This window comes from Cryptomeria japonica, chromosome 8, assembly GCF_030272615.1.
Source record: "Cryptomeria japonica chromosome 8, Sugi_1.0, whole genome shotgun sequence".
Classification (NCBI taxonomy): Eukaryota; Viridiplantae; Streptophyta; class Pinopsida; order Cupressales; family Cupressaceae; genus Cryptomeria; species Cryptomeria japonica.
The window spans coordinates 272,180,517-272,201,009 of record NC_081412.1 but is presented as its reverse complement, the minus strand read 5'-3'; the positions used below and the strand labels follow the sequence as shown (position 1 = coordinate 272,201,009).

The 20,493-nt window shown below is 37.8% G+C and overlaps 1 protein-coding gene across 2 annotated transcripts in view; it reads left to right on the top strand.

Annotated features, from left to right (window-relative positions):
- Positions 1–20,493, top strand: part of LOC131072434 (uncharacterized) — a 181,439-nt gene that overhangs the window by 121,990 nt on the left and 38,956 nt on the right. For both annotated transcript variants that reach the window (XM_058008581.2, XM_058008580.2), the window contains one exon: positions 11,076–11,162. In XM_058008581.2, the coding sequence (XP_057864564.1) occupies positions 11,076–11,162 (87 nt within the window). The remainder of the gene's footprint in view (positions 1–11,075; positions 11,163–20,493) is intronic.

The following is a 20,493-nucleotide window of genomic DNA, read 5'->3' as shown; positions in this document are numbered from 1 at the left end:
CATTCTACATCCTAGGTGCATATGCTAATTGTCCTTCCATGCCATATCAAAGGTCAGTAAGTTCTTGTGTTTGCAACTCGTGTAGTGTTGGTCTCTAACACTTTGGGTATGGTTGTAAGGGCCATATGTAGTTTTTCATTTCTCTTTAATTGTCATGTTCAGTGGCCTCTAAGGACTGCCCTCCTAGTTTCAACAGAGCCTAAAGAAGAACAATTTACCTCCCCATCAATTGGCCGAAAGCTGTCCATTATTTGATGATGAGTTTTGCCTCTGTGCTCATGTATGCTGTTTCCTTTGCATGAATATTGAATGTCAGATCTAGGATAATGGAGCTGTAGTTTTGAGAGCTGATACTTAGCACTGTAAATGGAAGGCATGCTTTCATCAGAGGTTTTACCCCAAGCCTACTTTGGGGCCAGTGTGCAGGGTTATCCATATTTGATATGTTGAGACATGGATCAGCTAGGACTCGAACCTAGGACTTTCCATACGCTGCTGGAGTGCTCTACCACTGAGCTACTGGCCTCTCTTGGACCAGTCCATCGTCGGTCCGAGTGTGGCTTATTTCCAACACAAACATGATAGTCCTTGATAGCAATATCAGAAAGGTTACAAAACAGTAATCCTGAAGTGACAGGTCCTCAGTCGAAATATCACAAATGTTACACAACATTAAATCTGAAGTGCCTAGGCTTTTAAGAGAAACATTAACGAGAGATATTGCATGGAACAATTGAATGGATAATATAATGGTATCTTGTGAAAAATTTCTCATTTTGTTATACCCTCATGGGTCCTTTATGTCTTGACTTTGGCCATCTAATCAGAATGAAGTACTTGTAGGAGGAATTGTATAATGTTGTATCAAAAATTCAAAATAATTTTTTTACCACTTTGAACCTTGTTGTATAGTCTATTTCATAATTGCCTTATAATTAAATACTTTCTTCAAGAGAAACATAACATGTTAGTAAGTAGCCTTTGCAATGAATGCCTCTCGGGTGACAAGTATTCTTTTCTCTGACCCATTAGTTTTCTATTGTCCTATTTGCATTATGTGTCCATCTGACTTGGACTTGGTAGGCTGATTTTTGACTCAGACTTGGACTCAATGAATTGAAAAACCATGAAATATTTAAAACTTTTACTATGAACTCTTCAATAAATCTACTTTAAAGACATAATAAACTTATCAGTTGGAAGCCACTTTGATCACATACGCAAGTAGACATAAATCAAATGAGTGATAAATATTCTCAAGTGTTTTAGATGAGGTTTCCAATTTGTTCCTTGCCATATGCCTAAATTCAAGCGCAATTTGTACCTCATTCAAATTTGGGGCCAATTTGCTAGGGGATTCCATTAGGGTGTGTGCAGATGTTAGTGGATTTGTCGTGGATGAATCTGGCTGAACTTGGACAGAACTAGTGGCATTTTAGTTTCTTTTAATAGTTCCTTAAGTATTAACTCCTGTAATTTTGCAACCTTTTTTACTAAAGGACCTTAGGTTGGTTTCTTTAATGGAGGCCACACCTTGGTACTAGAGGTTGTCGAGGGTTTAAAATATCTAGCAAATGTTTTTAGTTTTATTATTTATTTATTATATTAATTAGATAATAGCTAGCAAATGTTAAAGGAGCTGATTAATGTTTTTAGTTTTACTATTTATTTATTATATTGATTAGATATTGATGTGATTATGTAAGTGACAATGAATTATAGTTTTATTATTTTAACATTGAACAATAAATTTGATTCCTGTTTTCTAAGTTGCAAATATGTGTATGATTTTTATGTATTTTTCTATGGACAAATCCAAAAGTAAAACAAACCCAGCTCCATTTTTTTTTCGCACTGAATCTGCAAACTAAACCTGTTAACTCAAACCTGAACCAGTTACTTGGCTGTTAGTTGTACAAAACTCATGGATTGTGATATCCATGGCATCAAAAACAAAAGTCAGAACATAGAGTCATTAACTATGTTATAGAGGGGCCTGTATTACTACCTATATATTGTTACAAATATGTGCTTTGTTGTCATTGATGTCAAACAGTGTGGTCCGGATATGGTCCGGACACCTGCTGTGTGAGATTCGACATTTGTTGTGCAGGATTCGGTCTTGAAGTATTTCATTGAAGTATTTGCAGTTATGCTTTTGTACCGGTTGCCATGATTATGTTTGCACTGGAGGTTGTTAGGATTGGTTTTTGTTGATTGGATGTAGATAGGTTGCGTTGACAATTGTTCCAATTGATATTAATGGTGAGGACAGTTGGAAGCTTTATCTGTATGGTTTGGGTGTTACCAATTTTGGTCTAGACTCTTTCAGTGCATGTGTTGGGGTATGTTATTGAACTTAGATGTATATTCCTTGGTTCGGTGATTCCCAAAAGATTTGGTGCTCCAGATATTTCAGTAAGGTCAAAGATTGTGCTTTAACAGTGATTGTAATCAGCATATGGAGATGCTTTTATTCATTTAGTTCTTTTCTTGAAAGTTGTAAATCTGTATCTTGCCCTTTTGTAGTTAGCTTCAGGTTTGCAAGTCCTCTTTTGCATCTTGCGCCATGAGGAGTTAGCCTTGGTTTGCAAGTCCGGAGTAGTGAGCTCTCTCTTTTGTAAACATTTCTATATAGTGGATTATCTTATGAGTTAACACTCATCGTGGTTTTTCCCAGTTCGGGTTTTGCATGTATAAAATATTGGTGTTCTTGTGTGGATGATTTATGATGATCTTGTTTAAAACTCCTTGATGTGCTGTCTGGAATTAATTGGTTAATATAAGTTTGTTGTCTGGAATTTTAATTTATGCTGATTCATGCCACCCCCTGTGCCCCCTCCCCCCCTCTTAGCATCCGGTGTGTGTTCAACAATTTGTATCAGAGCAAGGTTCCTCTTGAGTAAGCTTAACCACTTGAGGTAGATCCAAAGTTTTGAACACTATGTTTGAAGAAGAGTTGAATGATATGGATGCTTTAGATCAAGGTGATTGGGATGATGTTGATATGGAAGGAGAACGGATATCTACGTTGGCTGATCAGTATGAGTGCAGAGACAAGTATAAGAAGGCAATTGAGAAGATTACTTTCTTAAGAGGTTTAGTGGACAAAGGAAAGAAAGCAATTGATGAATATGAAACAAAGCTTGATGTGTAGACCAAAAAATGTTCGAAATTAGAAGTGACAAATTTGAAAAAAGAACTCAAAGATGCGAAAGATCAAATTAGTATTGGCTTAAGTTTGAAAGGTGGAAAAGTGATATGGGAATCTGTCTTGCAGTTTCAAAATAATGTAGATTTTGGTGAATGCTTGAAGATCAATGAAGAGAAGGACAAAGGAGTGAAGAATGCTACTAAGGATAAGAAGATTTTCATACCTAATCAAAATTTTCGAAATTCTGTGATGGATTGGAGACCTTCTCCTATTTCTTCTAGGTATTTATCTTTCAAAGGAAATTGTTTTTCATGCAATCAAATAGGACACAAAGCATTTGAATGCAGAAATCAGATAAGAAATTATTCTTTCAATGAAAATCGTCATTATTGCTATAAGTTTGGTGACAAGGCTAGTGAATGTAGAAGCAAAATGAATATGAACAATAGTGTTAGATCTTTCAATGGATGTTGCTATGTTTGGAATGGATATGGGCACAAAGCTGTTGGATGTAAGATGAATAAGAACTTGAGAAGAAATGTGAATGGGAGTATGATACAGAATGGTCTAATATGCTATATTTGTAATGTTGTTGGGCACATTGCAAGATTTTGTAGAAGTAGTAAAGGAAATAATGCTTGTCCGGAGAAGGTGGTAGACTCTAATGGAAAAGGAAAGAAGTCGTGGCTGAAAAAATTAGAAGAGAAGACTGAAGGAAATGTTGAAGGTGGTTCGGCATCTGCTGAGGGTGTAGTTCCCTCTTTCGGTAATTGACTCAGACAATAAAGTTTGAGGGGGAGCTTCAATGAAAACATCTTTTGACCTCTCTTGGTTTGATGTTGGGTACCCTCTCAGCATGGCAGATGTGTGCGATGTTTTTTCGGAGGTTTTGAGCTTATTTTGTGGCCTAGATGTAATTTTAAGAGGTTTGGCAAACATTGTATCAACTTTTTGAAAACCTAATTCATGAGTATTTATTTCGGCGATTACAATCATTTGTGCATTAGTGATTTGGACAGTGAAGGAGAGCGAAGGAGAGAATTCAAGTGAAAGTGTGTGTAAAGGAATTGCATAACAATGATTTGGCAAAATGGCAAAAATTTAAGTATCAATGATGAGCCAAGACTTGAGTATGAATTAAAACCTTTCATTCCATCAGATATAGACTTGATTGGAGCTTTTTCTGGTGTTGATGATCACGTTATTCATAAAGAGGATGTTTGTTCGTATATTCATGTTGTTTTAGAAGAGTAATCATGGAAAGATTAGGGCTTTCACGCAGAGTAATTTGGTTGATAGTTCGCAGCGGTTGAAAAATGAATTCGGTAGCCTAGGGCACAAGGGTTTGGATACTTGAAAATATTTCTCGATTTTTAAAGATGAAGAAATTATCAGAATTGTTCTTAGCAGAATTTATGATGAACATATCTTGCTTGATAAACCATACTTGATTTTGAAGGAAGTGTTGTAGATTGTGACAGGATTATGTGCGACCAGATAAGTGTCGATGTTGAAATCTGTAAAGAATGTTGAAGTGAATCGGTTGACCAGAGTAATATCAGATGGAAGAGCTTTGAGAATTGATTCTATCAGAGATGTATATGTTAGGTTTGCAACATTGGGGATATCATACAAAGTTTATTATAGGAGTAGAGAAGGTTTTTGCGCATCCACTCGAGTATATGTGGCTTACAGGTTGGTCAACGAATATGCTGAATATGATTTGTGTGAGATTTTGAGGTGGTAGTTGTTCAATTTAATCAAGATGACAAAGAGTGATATGTATCCATTCCGATATGATTCTCTGATTGTTTGTTTAGTTTTCTACTTTCTGAATGCTTTGCTCAGTGTTGAGAATGTTACATGGAGAGGAGATATGTTTGTTGGATGTCAGATTAAGAGTTACTTAGATGGCTTGGATGATAGCTCTAAAATGTGCAAGAATTTCTTTGAGAAGCTTAGAAGTGTGTTAGTTTTGAGGAATTTGATTCCTCATAAAGTTTTAGATTGGTATAAGAATGACATTGTGGTTTTGGTAGACAAAGATAATTTTTTTTTAGAAGCTGTGGTTCCTAGAGTTTCTTGGGTAACTCCGTTACCTTATGAAGTTTCAGAAGATGAATGCATGAGGTTAGTTGAGAAACTTTTAAAGATGCTGAAGGATCAAAATGCAGAGAGACTTGGAACAAGGGAAGAGATTCTTGGAAGGTCCGGAATGATGAAGCTGAAGAAGAAAGTGAAGAAATCTATAAGGCTATCTGTAGAGGCTCCTGCCTCCTGTTCCAAGGTTCAGAAGAAAGGAAAAAGAGTTTTGGAGAAGAAGGATATTGAACCATTGGCTATAGACAATGATGATGAAGAAGAGATGAAGGTAGAACAAAAAGTTGCTCAAAATGAGGAAGCTGAACTGTTGTAGAAAGAAGATGATGAGCAAATTGATGATAATGAGCTTACAGAGGACATGGTGCTTGAAATGATCAAGAATCATGGCGGTGTGAAGTCTGTTGGAGATTCATATCACAATTATGTATCTTATGAGTAGGATGTCATTGAGAAAGCATTTGTGAAGTATCTGGTTCAGAATAATTTGGTTGCTACTGATGTTGTTGATTGTTTTTCGGAGGAGCTTGTTGAGTTACTTACAAAGAGAATGGTTGGAGAAGATGACAATAATGTTAAGGAAGGATTTACTGAAGCAAATGTGCATAAGATGATGACTGAGAGATGTAGGAAGGCACATTAGGTGCTAATTCTTAATTTATGGAATTTTAGGAAATCTATTGAAGCAGTTGAAAAGTTGTGTAAATTTTTTTTGAGGTGACCTGTTGCCACATAGAAGTTCAAAGATGGAATTGATTGAATTGAGTTTTAGTTGGTTGAAATGGCTAAGGATTATAAAGTGTGTACAAATATTTATGGAAAAGTAAGGGATAAGGCTTGAGAATTACATGTTCAGTTGGCTCTGAGTAGGGGACAAAGAGATGAGTTTATGTGAATGTTTGGAGAGTTGAGAGTTAACATGGAGTTAAAACTTTCTTCTTATTTGAGATTGTTGGTTGAAGCAGAGTGTTGAGAAGGTTGCTAAAAACATAAATTCTTTCGATGATGCAGTAAATAAATGTATTGATTATGAGAGTCAGAGTAGGATTCTGGATGCTACTACTCATACTTGGAAGGCCTCGATGATCGAGCTGAAGAAACAATTAAAAGAAATCTGGTCAGGTGATTTTCAATGATTTCGGTGTTTTGTGTTTTGGCCTTTGTCCTTGATGGCAAAGGGGGAGAAAGATGCTGAAAAATGTTTTGTAATCTGTTTTGGTAATGTTATTGTTAAGGGGAGTTGTTATCGGTTGTTTTTCCAAAGGCTTAATGTGAAAACATTTTTGGTTGTTTGCCATCAATGACAAAAGGGGAGATTGTTACGGATGTGTGCTTTGTTGTCATTGATGTCAAACAATGTGGTCCGGATATGTTCTGGTTTGGGCGCCTGCTGTGTGGGATTCGACATCTCTTGCGCAAGACTCAGTGTTGAAGTATTTGTAGTTATGCTTTTGTACTAGTTGTCATGATTATGTTTGTACCGAAGGTCGTTAGGATTGGTTTTTGTTGATTGGATGTAGACAGGCTGCGTTGGCAGTTGTTCCAATTGATATTAATGGTGAGGATAGTTGGAAGCTTTATCTGTATGGTCCGGGTGTTGCCTATTTTGGTCCGGATTTTTTCAGTGCATGTGTTGGGGTATGTTATCGAAGTTAGATGTATATTCCTTGGTCCAGTGATTCCATGTGATGTATTCTATTGGTTTGGTGTTGCTCGTTGGATGTTGGTTTAGGTCCAGTTTATGCTCTATGCATCTTATATATTGGTCTGATTGAATAACTTGGATTGGAAATGTGTGTACACGTTACAATCTTTCTTTTGATGCACTTGGTGAGAATATATGATGATGATTTGTTGAAAATATAGATGTACAGATATATGTGTGAGATGCAAGTGAATTGGATGATAATGAATGTGCGAGATATGTGCGTGGAATTCGACAATGAGCATGTGCAACTTGATTTAAGGATGTCGATGTGATTTGAGTTGCTGTGGTAGATGGTATTGCAATGCAAAAGTAATAGTGGATGTAGATGCAGTAATTTGGAAGATCTGGTGGTCCGGATATTTCAGTTTGGTCAGAGATTGTGCTTTAATAGTGATTGTAATCAGCAATTGGAGATGCTTTTATTCATAGAATTCTTTTCTTGAAAGTTGTAAATTTGTATCTTGCCCTGTTGCAGTTAGCTTCAGGTTTCCAAGTCCGGAGCAGTGAGCTCTCTCTTTTATATACATTTCTATATAGTGGATTATCTTGTGAGTTAATGCTCACCGTGGTTTTTCCCAGTTCGGGTTTTCCACATAAAATATTGGTGTCCTTGTGTAGATGATTTATGATGATCTTGTTTAAAGCTTCTTGATGTGCATAGCTTGAATTAATTGGTTAATATAAGTTTGCTGTCTAGAATTTTAATTTATGCTGATTTCACCCCCTCCCCCGTCTCAACATCCAGTGTGTGTTCAACATATATGGGGTCCTAAGTTAATATCTTAGACAAGTCTGCAATGCTGCTACAACGATATAGCATTACTCAAGATTGGGATTGTCCTTCCAAACCAAAAGTATAATTATAATTTAATTACCGGGGGTTAATTGCAGAAGATTTGAGATGATTAAAAGTTTTTCTTTTCCATCCAGCATGGCTCAAAATGATTTTTATGTTTTTCTTATAAAAACTAGAGTTGGGGTTTGGAGGTGGCAGCCCCCAGTGAGTTAGAGGGGCAACACAGAGGTTTGGGGATAGAGGCTCTATTGGGGTCAAGGGGCCTTGGAGACTTGCCAATAAATTTGCTGGCTTTGCTTGAATGGATTGTAAATGTGCTTTTTTCTGTCTCCTCCTCTGTGCTTGTTGAAGTGTTGCAGGTACTTTTTAATGTTTTAGGTTTTAGGATTTTTAGTTTTTATTTTATTTTTTAATATTTTTCTGCAATTGGTTGATGGTTGAGTCTCATAGTCAGGACTTGACATGTCTGACCCTACACACTTGGATTCAGGTTCAGTCCCGAGGCAATTGTTGTCATTTTATAACACCCTTGGTCCATTAGTAAGAACCGATCAGAGATACGTTCCATGGACTAGCGTTGCCCCAGTTGATCAAGGATAAAAGCAGTGGAATCATGGTTTGAAGTGTTGCCTTGTCGGAATTTCCTAGGCCCTCTTTTTCTCTACCCTTGGAACTTCGGAACCTCGAACTCCGGAACCTTGAGGTTCCGAAGTTCTTTGCCTTAGCCGTTTTCTTTCCTGCTCCGGAACTTCGGAACCCCAAGGTTTCGAAGTTCCCTTCCCTTAGCTTTTCTCCAATTTCTTCGGAACTCGGAACCCCAAGGTTCCGAGGTTCCTTCCCTTTGCTGCCTCTTTCTTCCTATCTTAGAACTCTGGAACCCCGAGCTTCCGAAGTTCCTCTCTTTCTTTCCCTTTTTCTTCTTCTCTTCGGAAATCCCTTCTTTTCTTCTCCCCTTTCCCGAAACTCGGGAACCTCGAGATTCCGAAGTTCCTTTGCGTAGTTCTCCAGAACTTCCGGAGTTCCCTCCCCATCTCTCCGGAACTCCGGAACCCCGAGGTTCCGAATTTCCCTCCTAGCCCTTCTTCCTTCTTTTCTTCGGAAGTCCGGAACCCCGAGGTTCCAAAGTTCCCTCCCCTTCTTCTCTCCGGAACTCCGGAACCCCGAGGTTCCGAAGTTTTCTCCTAGCCCTTCTTCCTTCTTTTGTTCGGAACTCCGGAACCCTGAGGTTCCGAAGTTCTCTTCCTCACTTCCCCATCTTCTTTCCGGAACTCTGGAACCCCGAGGTTTCGAGGTTCCTTCCCCATTTGCCTTCTCTCTCTAGTTCCTCCGGAACTCTGGAACCCTGAGGTTTCGAAGTTCCTTTTCTTCTCTTCCTCTCTCTATCCCGGAACTCCAAAACTCTGGAACCCCGAGGTCCTGAAGTTCTTTCCTTAGCCTTTTGAAGTTCTCTGTAACTCCGGAACCCCGATGTTCCGAAGTTCCTTGCTCCTTCCCTTCTCTTCCTCACTTCAGGAGTTCGAGCTTCCGAAATCGTCGAACTTCCTTCCGACTGGCGACACTTCCGGATGGCGTGATCAGCACTCAAGGCTTTTAATGCTCCGACAGTTTTGGTGACTTGTGCACTTTCTTTTGTGGAGCCACAAGGGTGCATTAAATGTTTTTGGCAGGATTTCCATCAAGGGAGGTACGGGGCCATGCTTGGTGACTTATGTCATGTTTGACTTTGGAAGGTTAGTCAATCCACCTTCTCAGGATTGCTCGTTGTGGGTATGGCTAGGTTGCTTGCATGTACAAGTCAAGTGCGTGCACTTCCCTGCACTTCTAGACTGACATGCAGGGGTCATGATCACCCTTGTAACCATTTTTTCTATATAAAGGCTGTTAAGCCTCATTGTAAAGGGTTCTCTCCCTGCTGGCTTGAGCTATCCCATGCTCTCCCACTTCTCTTGTATTTATCTTGCATTTATGCAACTGTAAGTTTGGCCATTGGCCTTATAATTAATTGAAAATCACCATTCTTGCCTTCTTTCAACCTATGCATGCTGTGTATGTTTTCTTACCTTCATCATAGGTGTATGTCTTGTGGCTTTTCTCTCCCTATATGTTGTGTTAACTTGTTTTCTGAGTGTGACTTGTGGGAATCCTTCTCCCCTCTTGACACTCAGCGAATTCTAACCTCCATACATGCATTGGAGTCACTCATGCAACTGAAGTTTGTGCATCTCCTGGGTGTTTCAGTTAATTCTTTGTGTCATCTCAGTGGGGAGAGGAACAATCTCTTCTTGGTGCATCACCTCCTATTTCAAGCATTCTCTCTTCCCTTTACCTCTTCAAGTTGTTAGGATAGGCTTAGGAATTAGTTTTAAAGTGTGAGTTGGTTCAACACCTGCACCTAGATTGAGAAGGAACCCCGCCTTCTCCGGAGATTCAACCCACCTTGCGCAAGGTCCCACACTTCGGGGTTGTTTCCATGTTTCACAAGGTTGCTGAGTTGATAGCTCAACAAGGGTGCAAGCTTTTGTGATAACAGCAACCCTTGGCCTTGTCTAAGTTCCCTCAGCTAGGGACTTGTTGAGTCTGCTTAAAGCTCGGCATAGTAGATTGTATATGGTGCAAGAGTGTCACATATAGAAAGACTGTATTTGGTGCTAGCACATATCTTTACTGGTAATGAAAATTGTTGTTTTCCTTGTAATAAGAAAATTGAAGTTGAAAATTGCAATAACATTATGGATTTTTTAATATGTGGCTTCTATGGTGTTTAGCTTGCATTTATAGTTGACATTTATAATTGCAATTGTATGCTTTTTAGAAAATTTAGAAATGTCGTTTAATTGTATCTTGTCAGTGACTCTAGAAAGTGAATTGTTCTATATATATGGCAGACTAAAGATTGATGTTTGGTAATATCCATCATACAAATATTGTAGCTGTGTCTTAAATACTAATACAAGTATTAAAAAAAACATTCAATTAACATGTAGAGAGCTGTATAGTGTTTTTTCAATTAATAGCTCAGATCACACCATATGATCCATCATCAGGATGAAGGGATTTAGATAGCTGTCCAATTTTGACTGCTAAAAGGGGTCAGATTGTATATTATTCTATTTAGTTTTTGGCTTCCAAAATATATCAGATTTTTTTACAGTGTACTACATTTATAAAAGGTAGACTAAAGGATGGTATTAAGTTATTAGCATCCATTACTTCACATATGACTTCTGAATTAAGTATGTTCAGCTTTTAGGAGAGACCATGATAATTATTGAGGAAATATCAAGTACTTCTATTAACAATTTTTTTTCTGCATGCAGATTGGAAGGTCTTATGTAGAGTCCAAATTGAAGGACTATCCACAATTCCAAGCTGTTGCTATTGCAACTCAAAGATCAGGGTTTAAGGTCTTTCGTTTAATTTCTGTTTTCAAGTTTTATCTCAAAGAGTATAGATGTAAGCAATCTGTTTCAATTATTTCTCTTTTTTTGAAAAGAGAGGATACTACAAATTGTTCCTCATATTTCTTCATCAAGCCAGGATTCTTCATATCTTTCTTTCTTGATACAAACAGTTTATGAGCATCTAGAATTTAGAAGCATTTTGTCCATGCCCACAGATTGAATTTTCATGGACTGGATTTCCAAAATATATATAGAGGGAATATGAGGAAGGGGACTTAAGCAATTACTGTTGGTGACATGATGTTACTGCAATTGATGCCTGGATCTTTGTGAAGAGCCTTCCCTTCTAGTATTTGGTAGAATAGTTTCCACTTTGAGTAATATATTTTTAGATTTGAACTTAACAGAAAATGGATGACAGAAATTTGATTGACAATTTGTAGTTATGTCCAATATCGCTAAAGCATTGGTGAAGAATTTTTATAAATAAGCCCACTATTGTTAACCTGCCTATGATTACCTTCTTAATTACCAGCAATGTTCAGGTTTTTAAATTCAGCCAGACATTCACAAGTTTTGAGCTCTTTAAGACATGGTTTGACAACACTGATTATGACAATTTATGTGACCGTTTTTCAAATGCTGCTGGAAACTTTCCATTCTGGAGGACCATCAGACTTTTCAATCGTGCAATATTATCAGCACATTTTCATAAACATCTGTCAGTAAGCAATAAGTGCACAAACAGACAAAATACTTACAGAGCTAACATAATTTTACTAGATGGTTAGTTTCCTAATTTCATACCATTAAAGCCTTTTAATACCAAATAGGCACGTTTTCTTATGTAAAGGTTTAGTTTCAGCATCCTTTTCAGAAGTTTAGTGTCAGCAGATAGCTATCTGAGGTCACTCGTCCTATTTTCAAAGCTGTAACAATACGTTGTGCCTATATACTAAATTAAATTTTTATAAATTGCGCTTTGTGCTCTTTACTTGTTTTTAAACTGTATTATTTATGATGGATAGTGTCCTATTTGCACACATGACAGTAGTGCCCTCTATTATACTCAGATCCTTCTACTCTTGGGTTGAACCTAGTCCAACTGCAGATTCAGATCATATTGATAGAGTGCTCATATAGTGCATTGCAATCCACACAGAGTAGCTTCTGAGAACATTTCTAACTTTGATTCTTGAGTTAAAGTATTAACACTATTATGAAATTGTCATGCCCCCCGATCTGACATTCCCTTTTGCCAGTGATGAAATTGTCTTACAAAGTAAGACTTCACAATTTCACAAGATCGAACCATTGCCTTGATCGCTTATCTCTGATGGACGGATATGATAATTATGAACAGCATCCAACTTAAGGATCGATTCTTTCTTCCCAAGATCTGCCACAATTTTTATTGCAAACTATTAATTTATTAAAGTTTAAGTGGAGTGGTCTGATTGGTTAAACCCGGCGCTTCAAAGCCAAGGTGGAATATGAAGGGGCAGTGGTCAGTCATAGGGAGGTATCTCTCCACAATCAACAAAACCAGCCGATGAAAGAGCATGACTCTTCAAAGAAGAAGGGGATATAGTAAGGGGATCGTGCCAGCATTCAAAGGGGATCATGGAATAAGATCAGACTTTGGCATTTATAAGAGATTACAGCAGTCCGATTCTATACTGTGGTGGTGGTATGAGTTTCCCATATATGGCATAATGGATACTATTAATATCTGCATACTACTCACTGATAACATATTGCATGTTATGATTATTTAATATAGCATAGTGCATGTTATTTCTAATCTGTTCATTGCTGATTCATATTACGTTTTTGCTGATGACTGTTTAATATAGGCCGTGATATAATATAGGATTCTCTCTCTCTCTCTCTCTCTATATATATATATATGTATGCATGTATGTATGTATGTATGTACACACCCACACACACACACACACACACACACACACACATATATATATGTATATATACATGTGTATATATATATGTATGTACCCTTGCCTAACAACCAATGATTAGAGCCCCTACCCCTTTCTGACAAACTGCCCTAGCCTAACAACACACCCAGCCCCGCACACAGGCCCCCCAACAACTAATCTACTGAAGCGGGGGGGAGGGGGGGGCGGTGGACCCACCCACCCCTGATGTTGTTGCCGGGATAGTAGGAGGGCTCCAATTCTTGTTTGTCGTATCATGATTCAGGGAAAGTATGGAATGGTGGAGGGAGAGTTTGGAATGGTGAATGGTAAAGTATGGAATGGTGAATGGGAAAGTATGGGATGGCTCCCTGCAACAGTGAATTGGCAGGAGCTTAAGATGGACAACTATAGTTCATCCGAGCTACACGGCTGTCGGCTTACCTTCCTATTCCTCCTTCCCAAGCTGAACTAAGACATGTCTTAATACCGAATTCGGAATCCCCCCTACCTATATAGCTGGCAGCGCCCGCTCCCTGCATCATTCATGAAAGTCTCCCACATATTATTCGGAGCTGCACTTCCCCCAGTATAGAGTAGGGACTATCTTTTGAAGGTCGAGTGCCCCTCTTTTATATTATTGTGGGTGGGAGGATATATATATATATATATATATATATATATATATATATATTGTCTGATTGTAATAACCAGCCATGGTAGGGGAAATGAGAGATTACTAGGGGAACCGTGATGGGTGATGGGGTACTCTTCTAAGTATGCCACCTCGTGGTGGTGACTGAATGGTCCCATGAGGCCAAGGGGATACAAGGGGTATGACACAAAAGTATGCGTTCTGACTTTTGCATGGCTACCCATCTTAGTACTAAGTTTGTGGCTCAAGCATGCTTATGTAGGCAATTCTTGTGAAACATTACTCATGTATATGAGTCAATGTAGATTGACTTGAAATCGTGTAGCTAAATCTTGAAAAATCTTACCACATAATTTGATGTACTACAAAAACACTGCTTGTGTATAGTGGAACAAGCTAGGAAGCTCCATAGTGAGTGGTTCATAAGGCTTAAAGGCACAACACTTGCTGATGGATTTCTTATTTATAAATAGGGTGGCAAGCTAAGTGGGATTGATTATGGGGAACTCTCCATGGTTAAGTGTGCTTGAGTAGGAGTGGTGTTGGGATGGGTGACCACTTCGTAATTAGGTGGACAGTTTGAAGGAGTGCAACTTGTAGCTGTATATAACTTTTGGACTTTACATGTTTGAAATGGATTTCAATTTTGATGAGGAATGAAATTTATATTGAAAAATTTGGGAAAATTTTGATGAGATTAAAAAATGCATTACCATAAAATTTCTGAGAAGTCATCACAAATTGTTATGTGAAGAGACATAATGCCGATAAACGCATGCAGGGGCAGCAACTCTAACTGAATCATAAATTCAATAGAAATAAATAAAGACATAATCACAATATAACAAGATAATTTATCTTGGAAAACCCTTTTAGGACAATCTGAATTTAAACAACATTCATTATATTAACTCAACCTTTCACAATACAATAAGATATTTCATACTTATGGTAAACCTTAATCCATGTGTGAGTATCCATAGACACACTTATATAGGAAACTACGAAGCAGTTTTACAAAACATTGAGCTTCAAACCATGGGCCAAAAAACCATCTATAAAGGTCCATGTTTTCTTCCTTGGGGTTGTTGACACCAAAACCCCACATGGGGCGCCGTTGGCTCACTATACTTTTTAATCTGGGTGATACCTTGAACCCCACTAGTTGTGGAAGGATGTATACTCTACAAGAGATGCATAACATGTAAGTTTATAAAACACATCTGTAAAGAATATCCCACTTGAATTCTTTCCATAGGGGGCCATGAGTTGATAAGGTATGTTGCGGTGGCTGTACCCATTGATTTCTTGCACTACAGTTTGTCAATAATTCAATAATATCCTCCAAGGTATCGGTGTTCTTTGACAACACTTTTTGTCATCATCCATGCTGATAACAAAATGATATTGCAAATCCATCTACTTCGTATGAGCATGATAAGCATGGTTCTCTGCAAATAGATTGCATTTTGATTGTTGCAGTATATGCATCAGCTTTTTGCAAGAAACCAACATCTGAACACAACATTTGTAAACCATAGTTTCGTAGCATGCATGAATGGCTGCTATGTACTTAGCTTCTGTAGTTGGTTGTGGGGCAATTGCTTGCTTCTTAGTCATCCCCTTGATTATTCCCCCAAGCAAATTATACACCACTTGTAGATTTTTGACAAACAATATCTGCATCCCATTCAGCACCAATAAAATATTGTACATTTATCTGTGTTCCACGGAAACGTTTTTCCCCCCCTCAGGCCCGCGTTTCTGAGATGGGGATGTCTCCGAGACAGGGAGATGGGGACTTGGCATCTCCCGCCATCCCGCCACCACCACTGGTGCTCCACCGAAGACGCAGAGAGTTCTCGGCTTCTTCAAGAAGTCCTGGAGACTCCTTGGGAGACGCCCAAGAGTCTCCCATCCGCCAACGTAAAAAGTGAATTTTTAATTTTTTTTAAATTTGAGCGATTTTTGGGGGATGGGGGTAACCCTAATCTGATGTGGACCCCACCCCTTCCTCCAATGCAACACAAACCACTAAAATTAGTGATTTCATTCACATTTAGTCTGATTTTTTTTTACCAGCAAGTTGAAGAGGAGAAAAAACTTGGAGAAGACTAATTGAAGGAGTGGAAAGAGTGAGTGCAAGTGTAAGAGGAGTGAGAAGGAGCAAGAAGAAGAGGGGAAAGAGGATTCTACAACATTTTGGAGAGATTTTTCAAGCACAAGGTAGGTTTTTTCTTGTTTTTTGTTTGTTTTATTTTCTGATTTTCAATTTTTTGGTTGTTTAAACCATGGAAGCATTATTCGCTTGGGGAATTAATCAGCAAACCAAAAGTATAAGATTTTTTGAAAAAATCGGAAAATAATCCGGAAAAAAACGGATTTACAAAAAATGTGAAAAAATGCAGAAAAACAATCAAATATCTTTTTTTTTTTAATATTTAAGGACATTTCCATAGCATAATGATATTATAAGCAAATTAAAAAGAGTCTTCAACACATAAATTGTAGAAAATAGATTTTCGTTGTTTATATTCATATTGCTGATTTTTGTTGTTTATGAATTCTAAGTGTCTATGCTTTTAAAATGATTGCAAAATTTATTTTCTGTAAAAATTTATGTAAAATTTCTGTAAAATTTTATTTATAAATTTTACATAAATTTTTTACAAGATTAAGTTTCTTTATGTTTATTATAATTTTTTTCTTTCAAAAATTAATTTATTTAAATTTGTATGTATTATAAATATAATATTATAATATATATATTTAGAATATAAATATCTTCAATGAAAATAAATTCTGTTACCAGTCACTGCAAAATTTATCTTATATTTTCAATAAGATAAATTTTGCATTATTTTTTTAATAAAATTTATTTAAGAAAAGGTATTATGATAAATAAAAATAAACAAAATATACATAAACATACAAAACTACATAAATTCTGTAAAACTTTATGTAAGATTCTGTAAAATTTTATCCAGAAATTTTACATAAATTTTAATAAAATTTACAAAAGTTTTGTATGTAAAAATAGTTTTAATAAACTAATTTTTGGAAAAAATTTACAATAAACATACCAAACTAAATTTATATAAATTTCTTGACTGTAAAATGTAAACATGTAATTTTTTAATAACAGAATTTTTGAAAAAAACAAAAATAATAAAAACCTGGCGCTAGGGTTGAGTCTGCAATGGCTGCTCTTCAACTCAAACACGACCTGTTTTCAGCTCCTTCTGCCGTCAAGCCAACACAGTCTGATGTTGTCGAGCAAACACAGTTAATTCTGATGCCATTACCTACAACCCTAGGCGTGACATGTATGAAAATCGCAGCGGATATTTTTTTGCATTTTTGCGCAGCATTTAGGGTTTCATGGCGATCTGCGTTTTATTCCCGATTAACCTTGCGTTTTTTTCGCAATTTATCGGAAAAAAATTGTTGAAAAACGGTTGACTGATTAAATGCGATTTTTTTGGGGAAAAGATCGGCGAGCTTGCCGATCGCCGATTAATCTCGATTTTTCCCAGATGATTGCTTCTTTGGTTTAAACTTGTTTTTTTTTTATTCATTTCAAAATCAGATTTCCATCTCATCCTCACTCATTCATCATTTTGCCCTCAAGATTCAACATCAAATTTTAAAATTTTGTTTTCAAAATTGAAATTTTATATCTATTATTTGTTAAACTAGGCTGATTTTTTTTTTTTGGTGAAATGCAATGTCACTATCACAATGAACTCCCATGACATGAGTGAGGATGAGATGGAAATCCATTCTCATATTGGAAATGATTCAGATTTTGAACTTGAGGTTGAGGGGGGTGACCATGGGGCTGATCCTGGAGCCTAATCTAATTTTATGGTAAGTGCACCAGCTAGTAGAGGTTGCCCTTCAGAGTTATTGACACAGTATGCTAGGGGTCCTTATGATCCTAAATCTCCTCTAATACAGTTTGCTTTGAAAATACAAGGCACATCAAGTATAGGTGGGGGAACAAGGAAGTGGCATTGCAACATTTGTGGGCTTACATGGTTTGTTAGCATCACTAGAGTGAATGCACACTTCCTTTTTTGGAGAGGAAAAGGTGTGGATCCATGTTGGTTTTTGGAACAAGCTAAAAACATAGAATACAAAATTGAGATCAACAAACTTTGGGGCATTCCAGATGATAGAGATACTGCAGTCCCAATTACTTTGTCTGCTAGGGCAGCCCTTCAACAGAGCTAGCAAGTGCAACATACTTCTTCTAGTTCTCATACATTGCAGACGAGAGGAGTGATGACTAGACGCAAAGTAACCCCATTGCTGATATGTTTAATGTGCAGTTGAAGGATGAAATAGATGATTCCAGTGGCAGGTTCTTCTTTGCCAATGGCATCTCATTTCATGTTACACGGTCTCCTCATTATAGGGAGATGATGTCTATGGTGGCAAAGGGAGGACCATCATATGTGCCACTAGGTGAGACGAAATTGAGGACCACGATCTCGGATAAGAGCTATTCCAAGATCAATATTCCACTTCTAGTGCCATGCCCCAATTACGAGAGGCTAAGGGGATAGGGAAACGCAAGATGCAAAGTGACCTCATAGCTGATATGTTTAATGTGTAGTTGAATGATGAAATAGATGATTCCATTGGCAAGTTCTTCTTTGCCAATGGCATCCCATTTCATGTTACACGGTCTCCTTATTATAGGGAGATGATGTCTATGGTGGCAAAGGGAGGACCATCATATGTGCCACTAGGTGAGACAAAATTGAGGACCATGATCTTGGATAAGAGCTATTCGAAGATCAATATTTTGATGGAGAAGATGAAGGTATGTTGGGTGGCCTCTAGGTGCAGCATAGTTATGGATGGGTGGATGAACATTAGCCATTGTCCACTCATCAACATCATGGTCACATGTGTAGAGGACCTATACTTTCTTAGAGCAGTTGATTGTACAGGGCATTGCAAAGATGTTGATTTTCAGTTTGAGGTCCTTAGGGAGGCTAACGAGGAGGTTGGGCCACAAAATGTGGTCCAAGTAGTTGTAGATGCAGCCCATGTGTGTAGAGCAGTAGGGAAACTTATTGAGGCAGCCTATAGACGTATTTGGTGGACTCCATGTTGTGTGCATGCCATGAACAATGCACTCAAGGACATGGGGAAGATTGACTGGATTAGAGGAGTGGTCAGTGATGCGAGAGATGTGCAGATGTTTATTTGCAACCACCACACTTTACATGCACTCTTCATGACCTTCACGAAGGAGTTCTTGAAACTAGTTGAGACCAGATATGCGTCCTATTTCATTCTCTTGGAGAGAATGATTGAGTTGCAAGAGGCATTGCAACTCATGGTTATGACAACAAAGTGGAATAGGTGGGCCGAGGCCAAGACAGAGTAGGGGAGAAGGGTGAAGGAGATAGTGAAGAGTGATGTGTTTTGTACTGATGCAAAATACATTTTCTCCTTCATTTCTCTAGTATTGCAGGTCATCAGATATGGGGATGGGGATGCACCTAACCTTGGAGAGGTGTATGAGTGCATCGATTCTATGCTTGACCAGATGAGGGCTGCTGTGCGAGTGAAGGACCCCACTCTAGCATTCTACAATGACCACATTCGACCAATCATTCAGTGCAGATGGGACAAGCTCAACGCTCCTTTGCATATGGCTGCCTATGCCTTGAATCCTAAGTGGTACAAGGCTATACCAGGTAGAGTTACACCGATTCAGGATGATAAGGTGAAGGCAGATTTCTTTAGGTGTATATAGAAGATGTATGATGCTAGAGATGCCGACATAATTTGCATTGAGTGGACAAGATTTTCCACTCTTAGTGGTTATTTAGATGTGGCAAAGATGGATATAGAAACTATAGCACAAGAGGACCCACTTTTGTGGGGGAATTGTTATGGTTAGAAATATTTGACCACCACTTTAGCTATCCGTATGCTATCCCAGGTTTCTAGTTCTTTAGCTATTGAGAGGAACTGGTCTACATATAGATTCATCCACTTTCTTAAGAGGAACAAACTTACCTCTAAGAGAGAAAAGAAGCTTGTGGCTGTACATAGTTCTTTGCGTCTCATTGACCACAAGACACTTGTGTACAAGGAGAGTGCAACAACACGATGAGATGTAGAGCCAAAGGAGCCAACACAAATTGATGAGGATGATCCTACCACTTCAGATGCAAGGCTGGTTGGTGTTATCTTCAGGGATCTTGACCATGGGGGGTCCAACACTTCCAGTGATGAGGAGTTTGCAGATGATTAGAGGCCTCTCTTCACTACATTTTGAGTTTTGACATTTTGGCATTTTGTCTTTTGTAATGCTATTGCTATTTCTAGTCGTTGTAATGATGTATCATGTAATCATCCTTATAGACTTTGTGATATTAGATATTCATATTTTTCGATATAATAGAAATCTCCAATTTGACAATTTCATTTGTCAAATTTTATTTAATAATTAGCATTCAAGAAATCTTTGTATTTAGATTTAATATTTCAAATTTTGCTATTTTAGTATTTTATAATTTTTCTAATTTCCTATAGTTTCATTTGAAATGTAAGTCTTATACGCTTATACATCTTTTCACAACTAGTTTTTCAAGTACTATAAGTATATGTATAACTATATCAGCACCACCACCCCGCCACCCTCCCCCCGCCGTCCCCAAACTTAGGCCCTTTGTCCCCCCGTCCCCAATGACCGTGGAACACTGGTATTAAC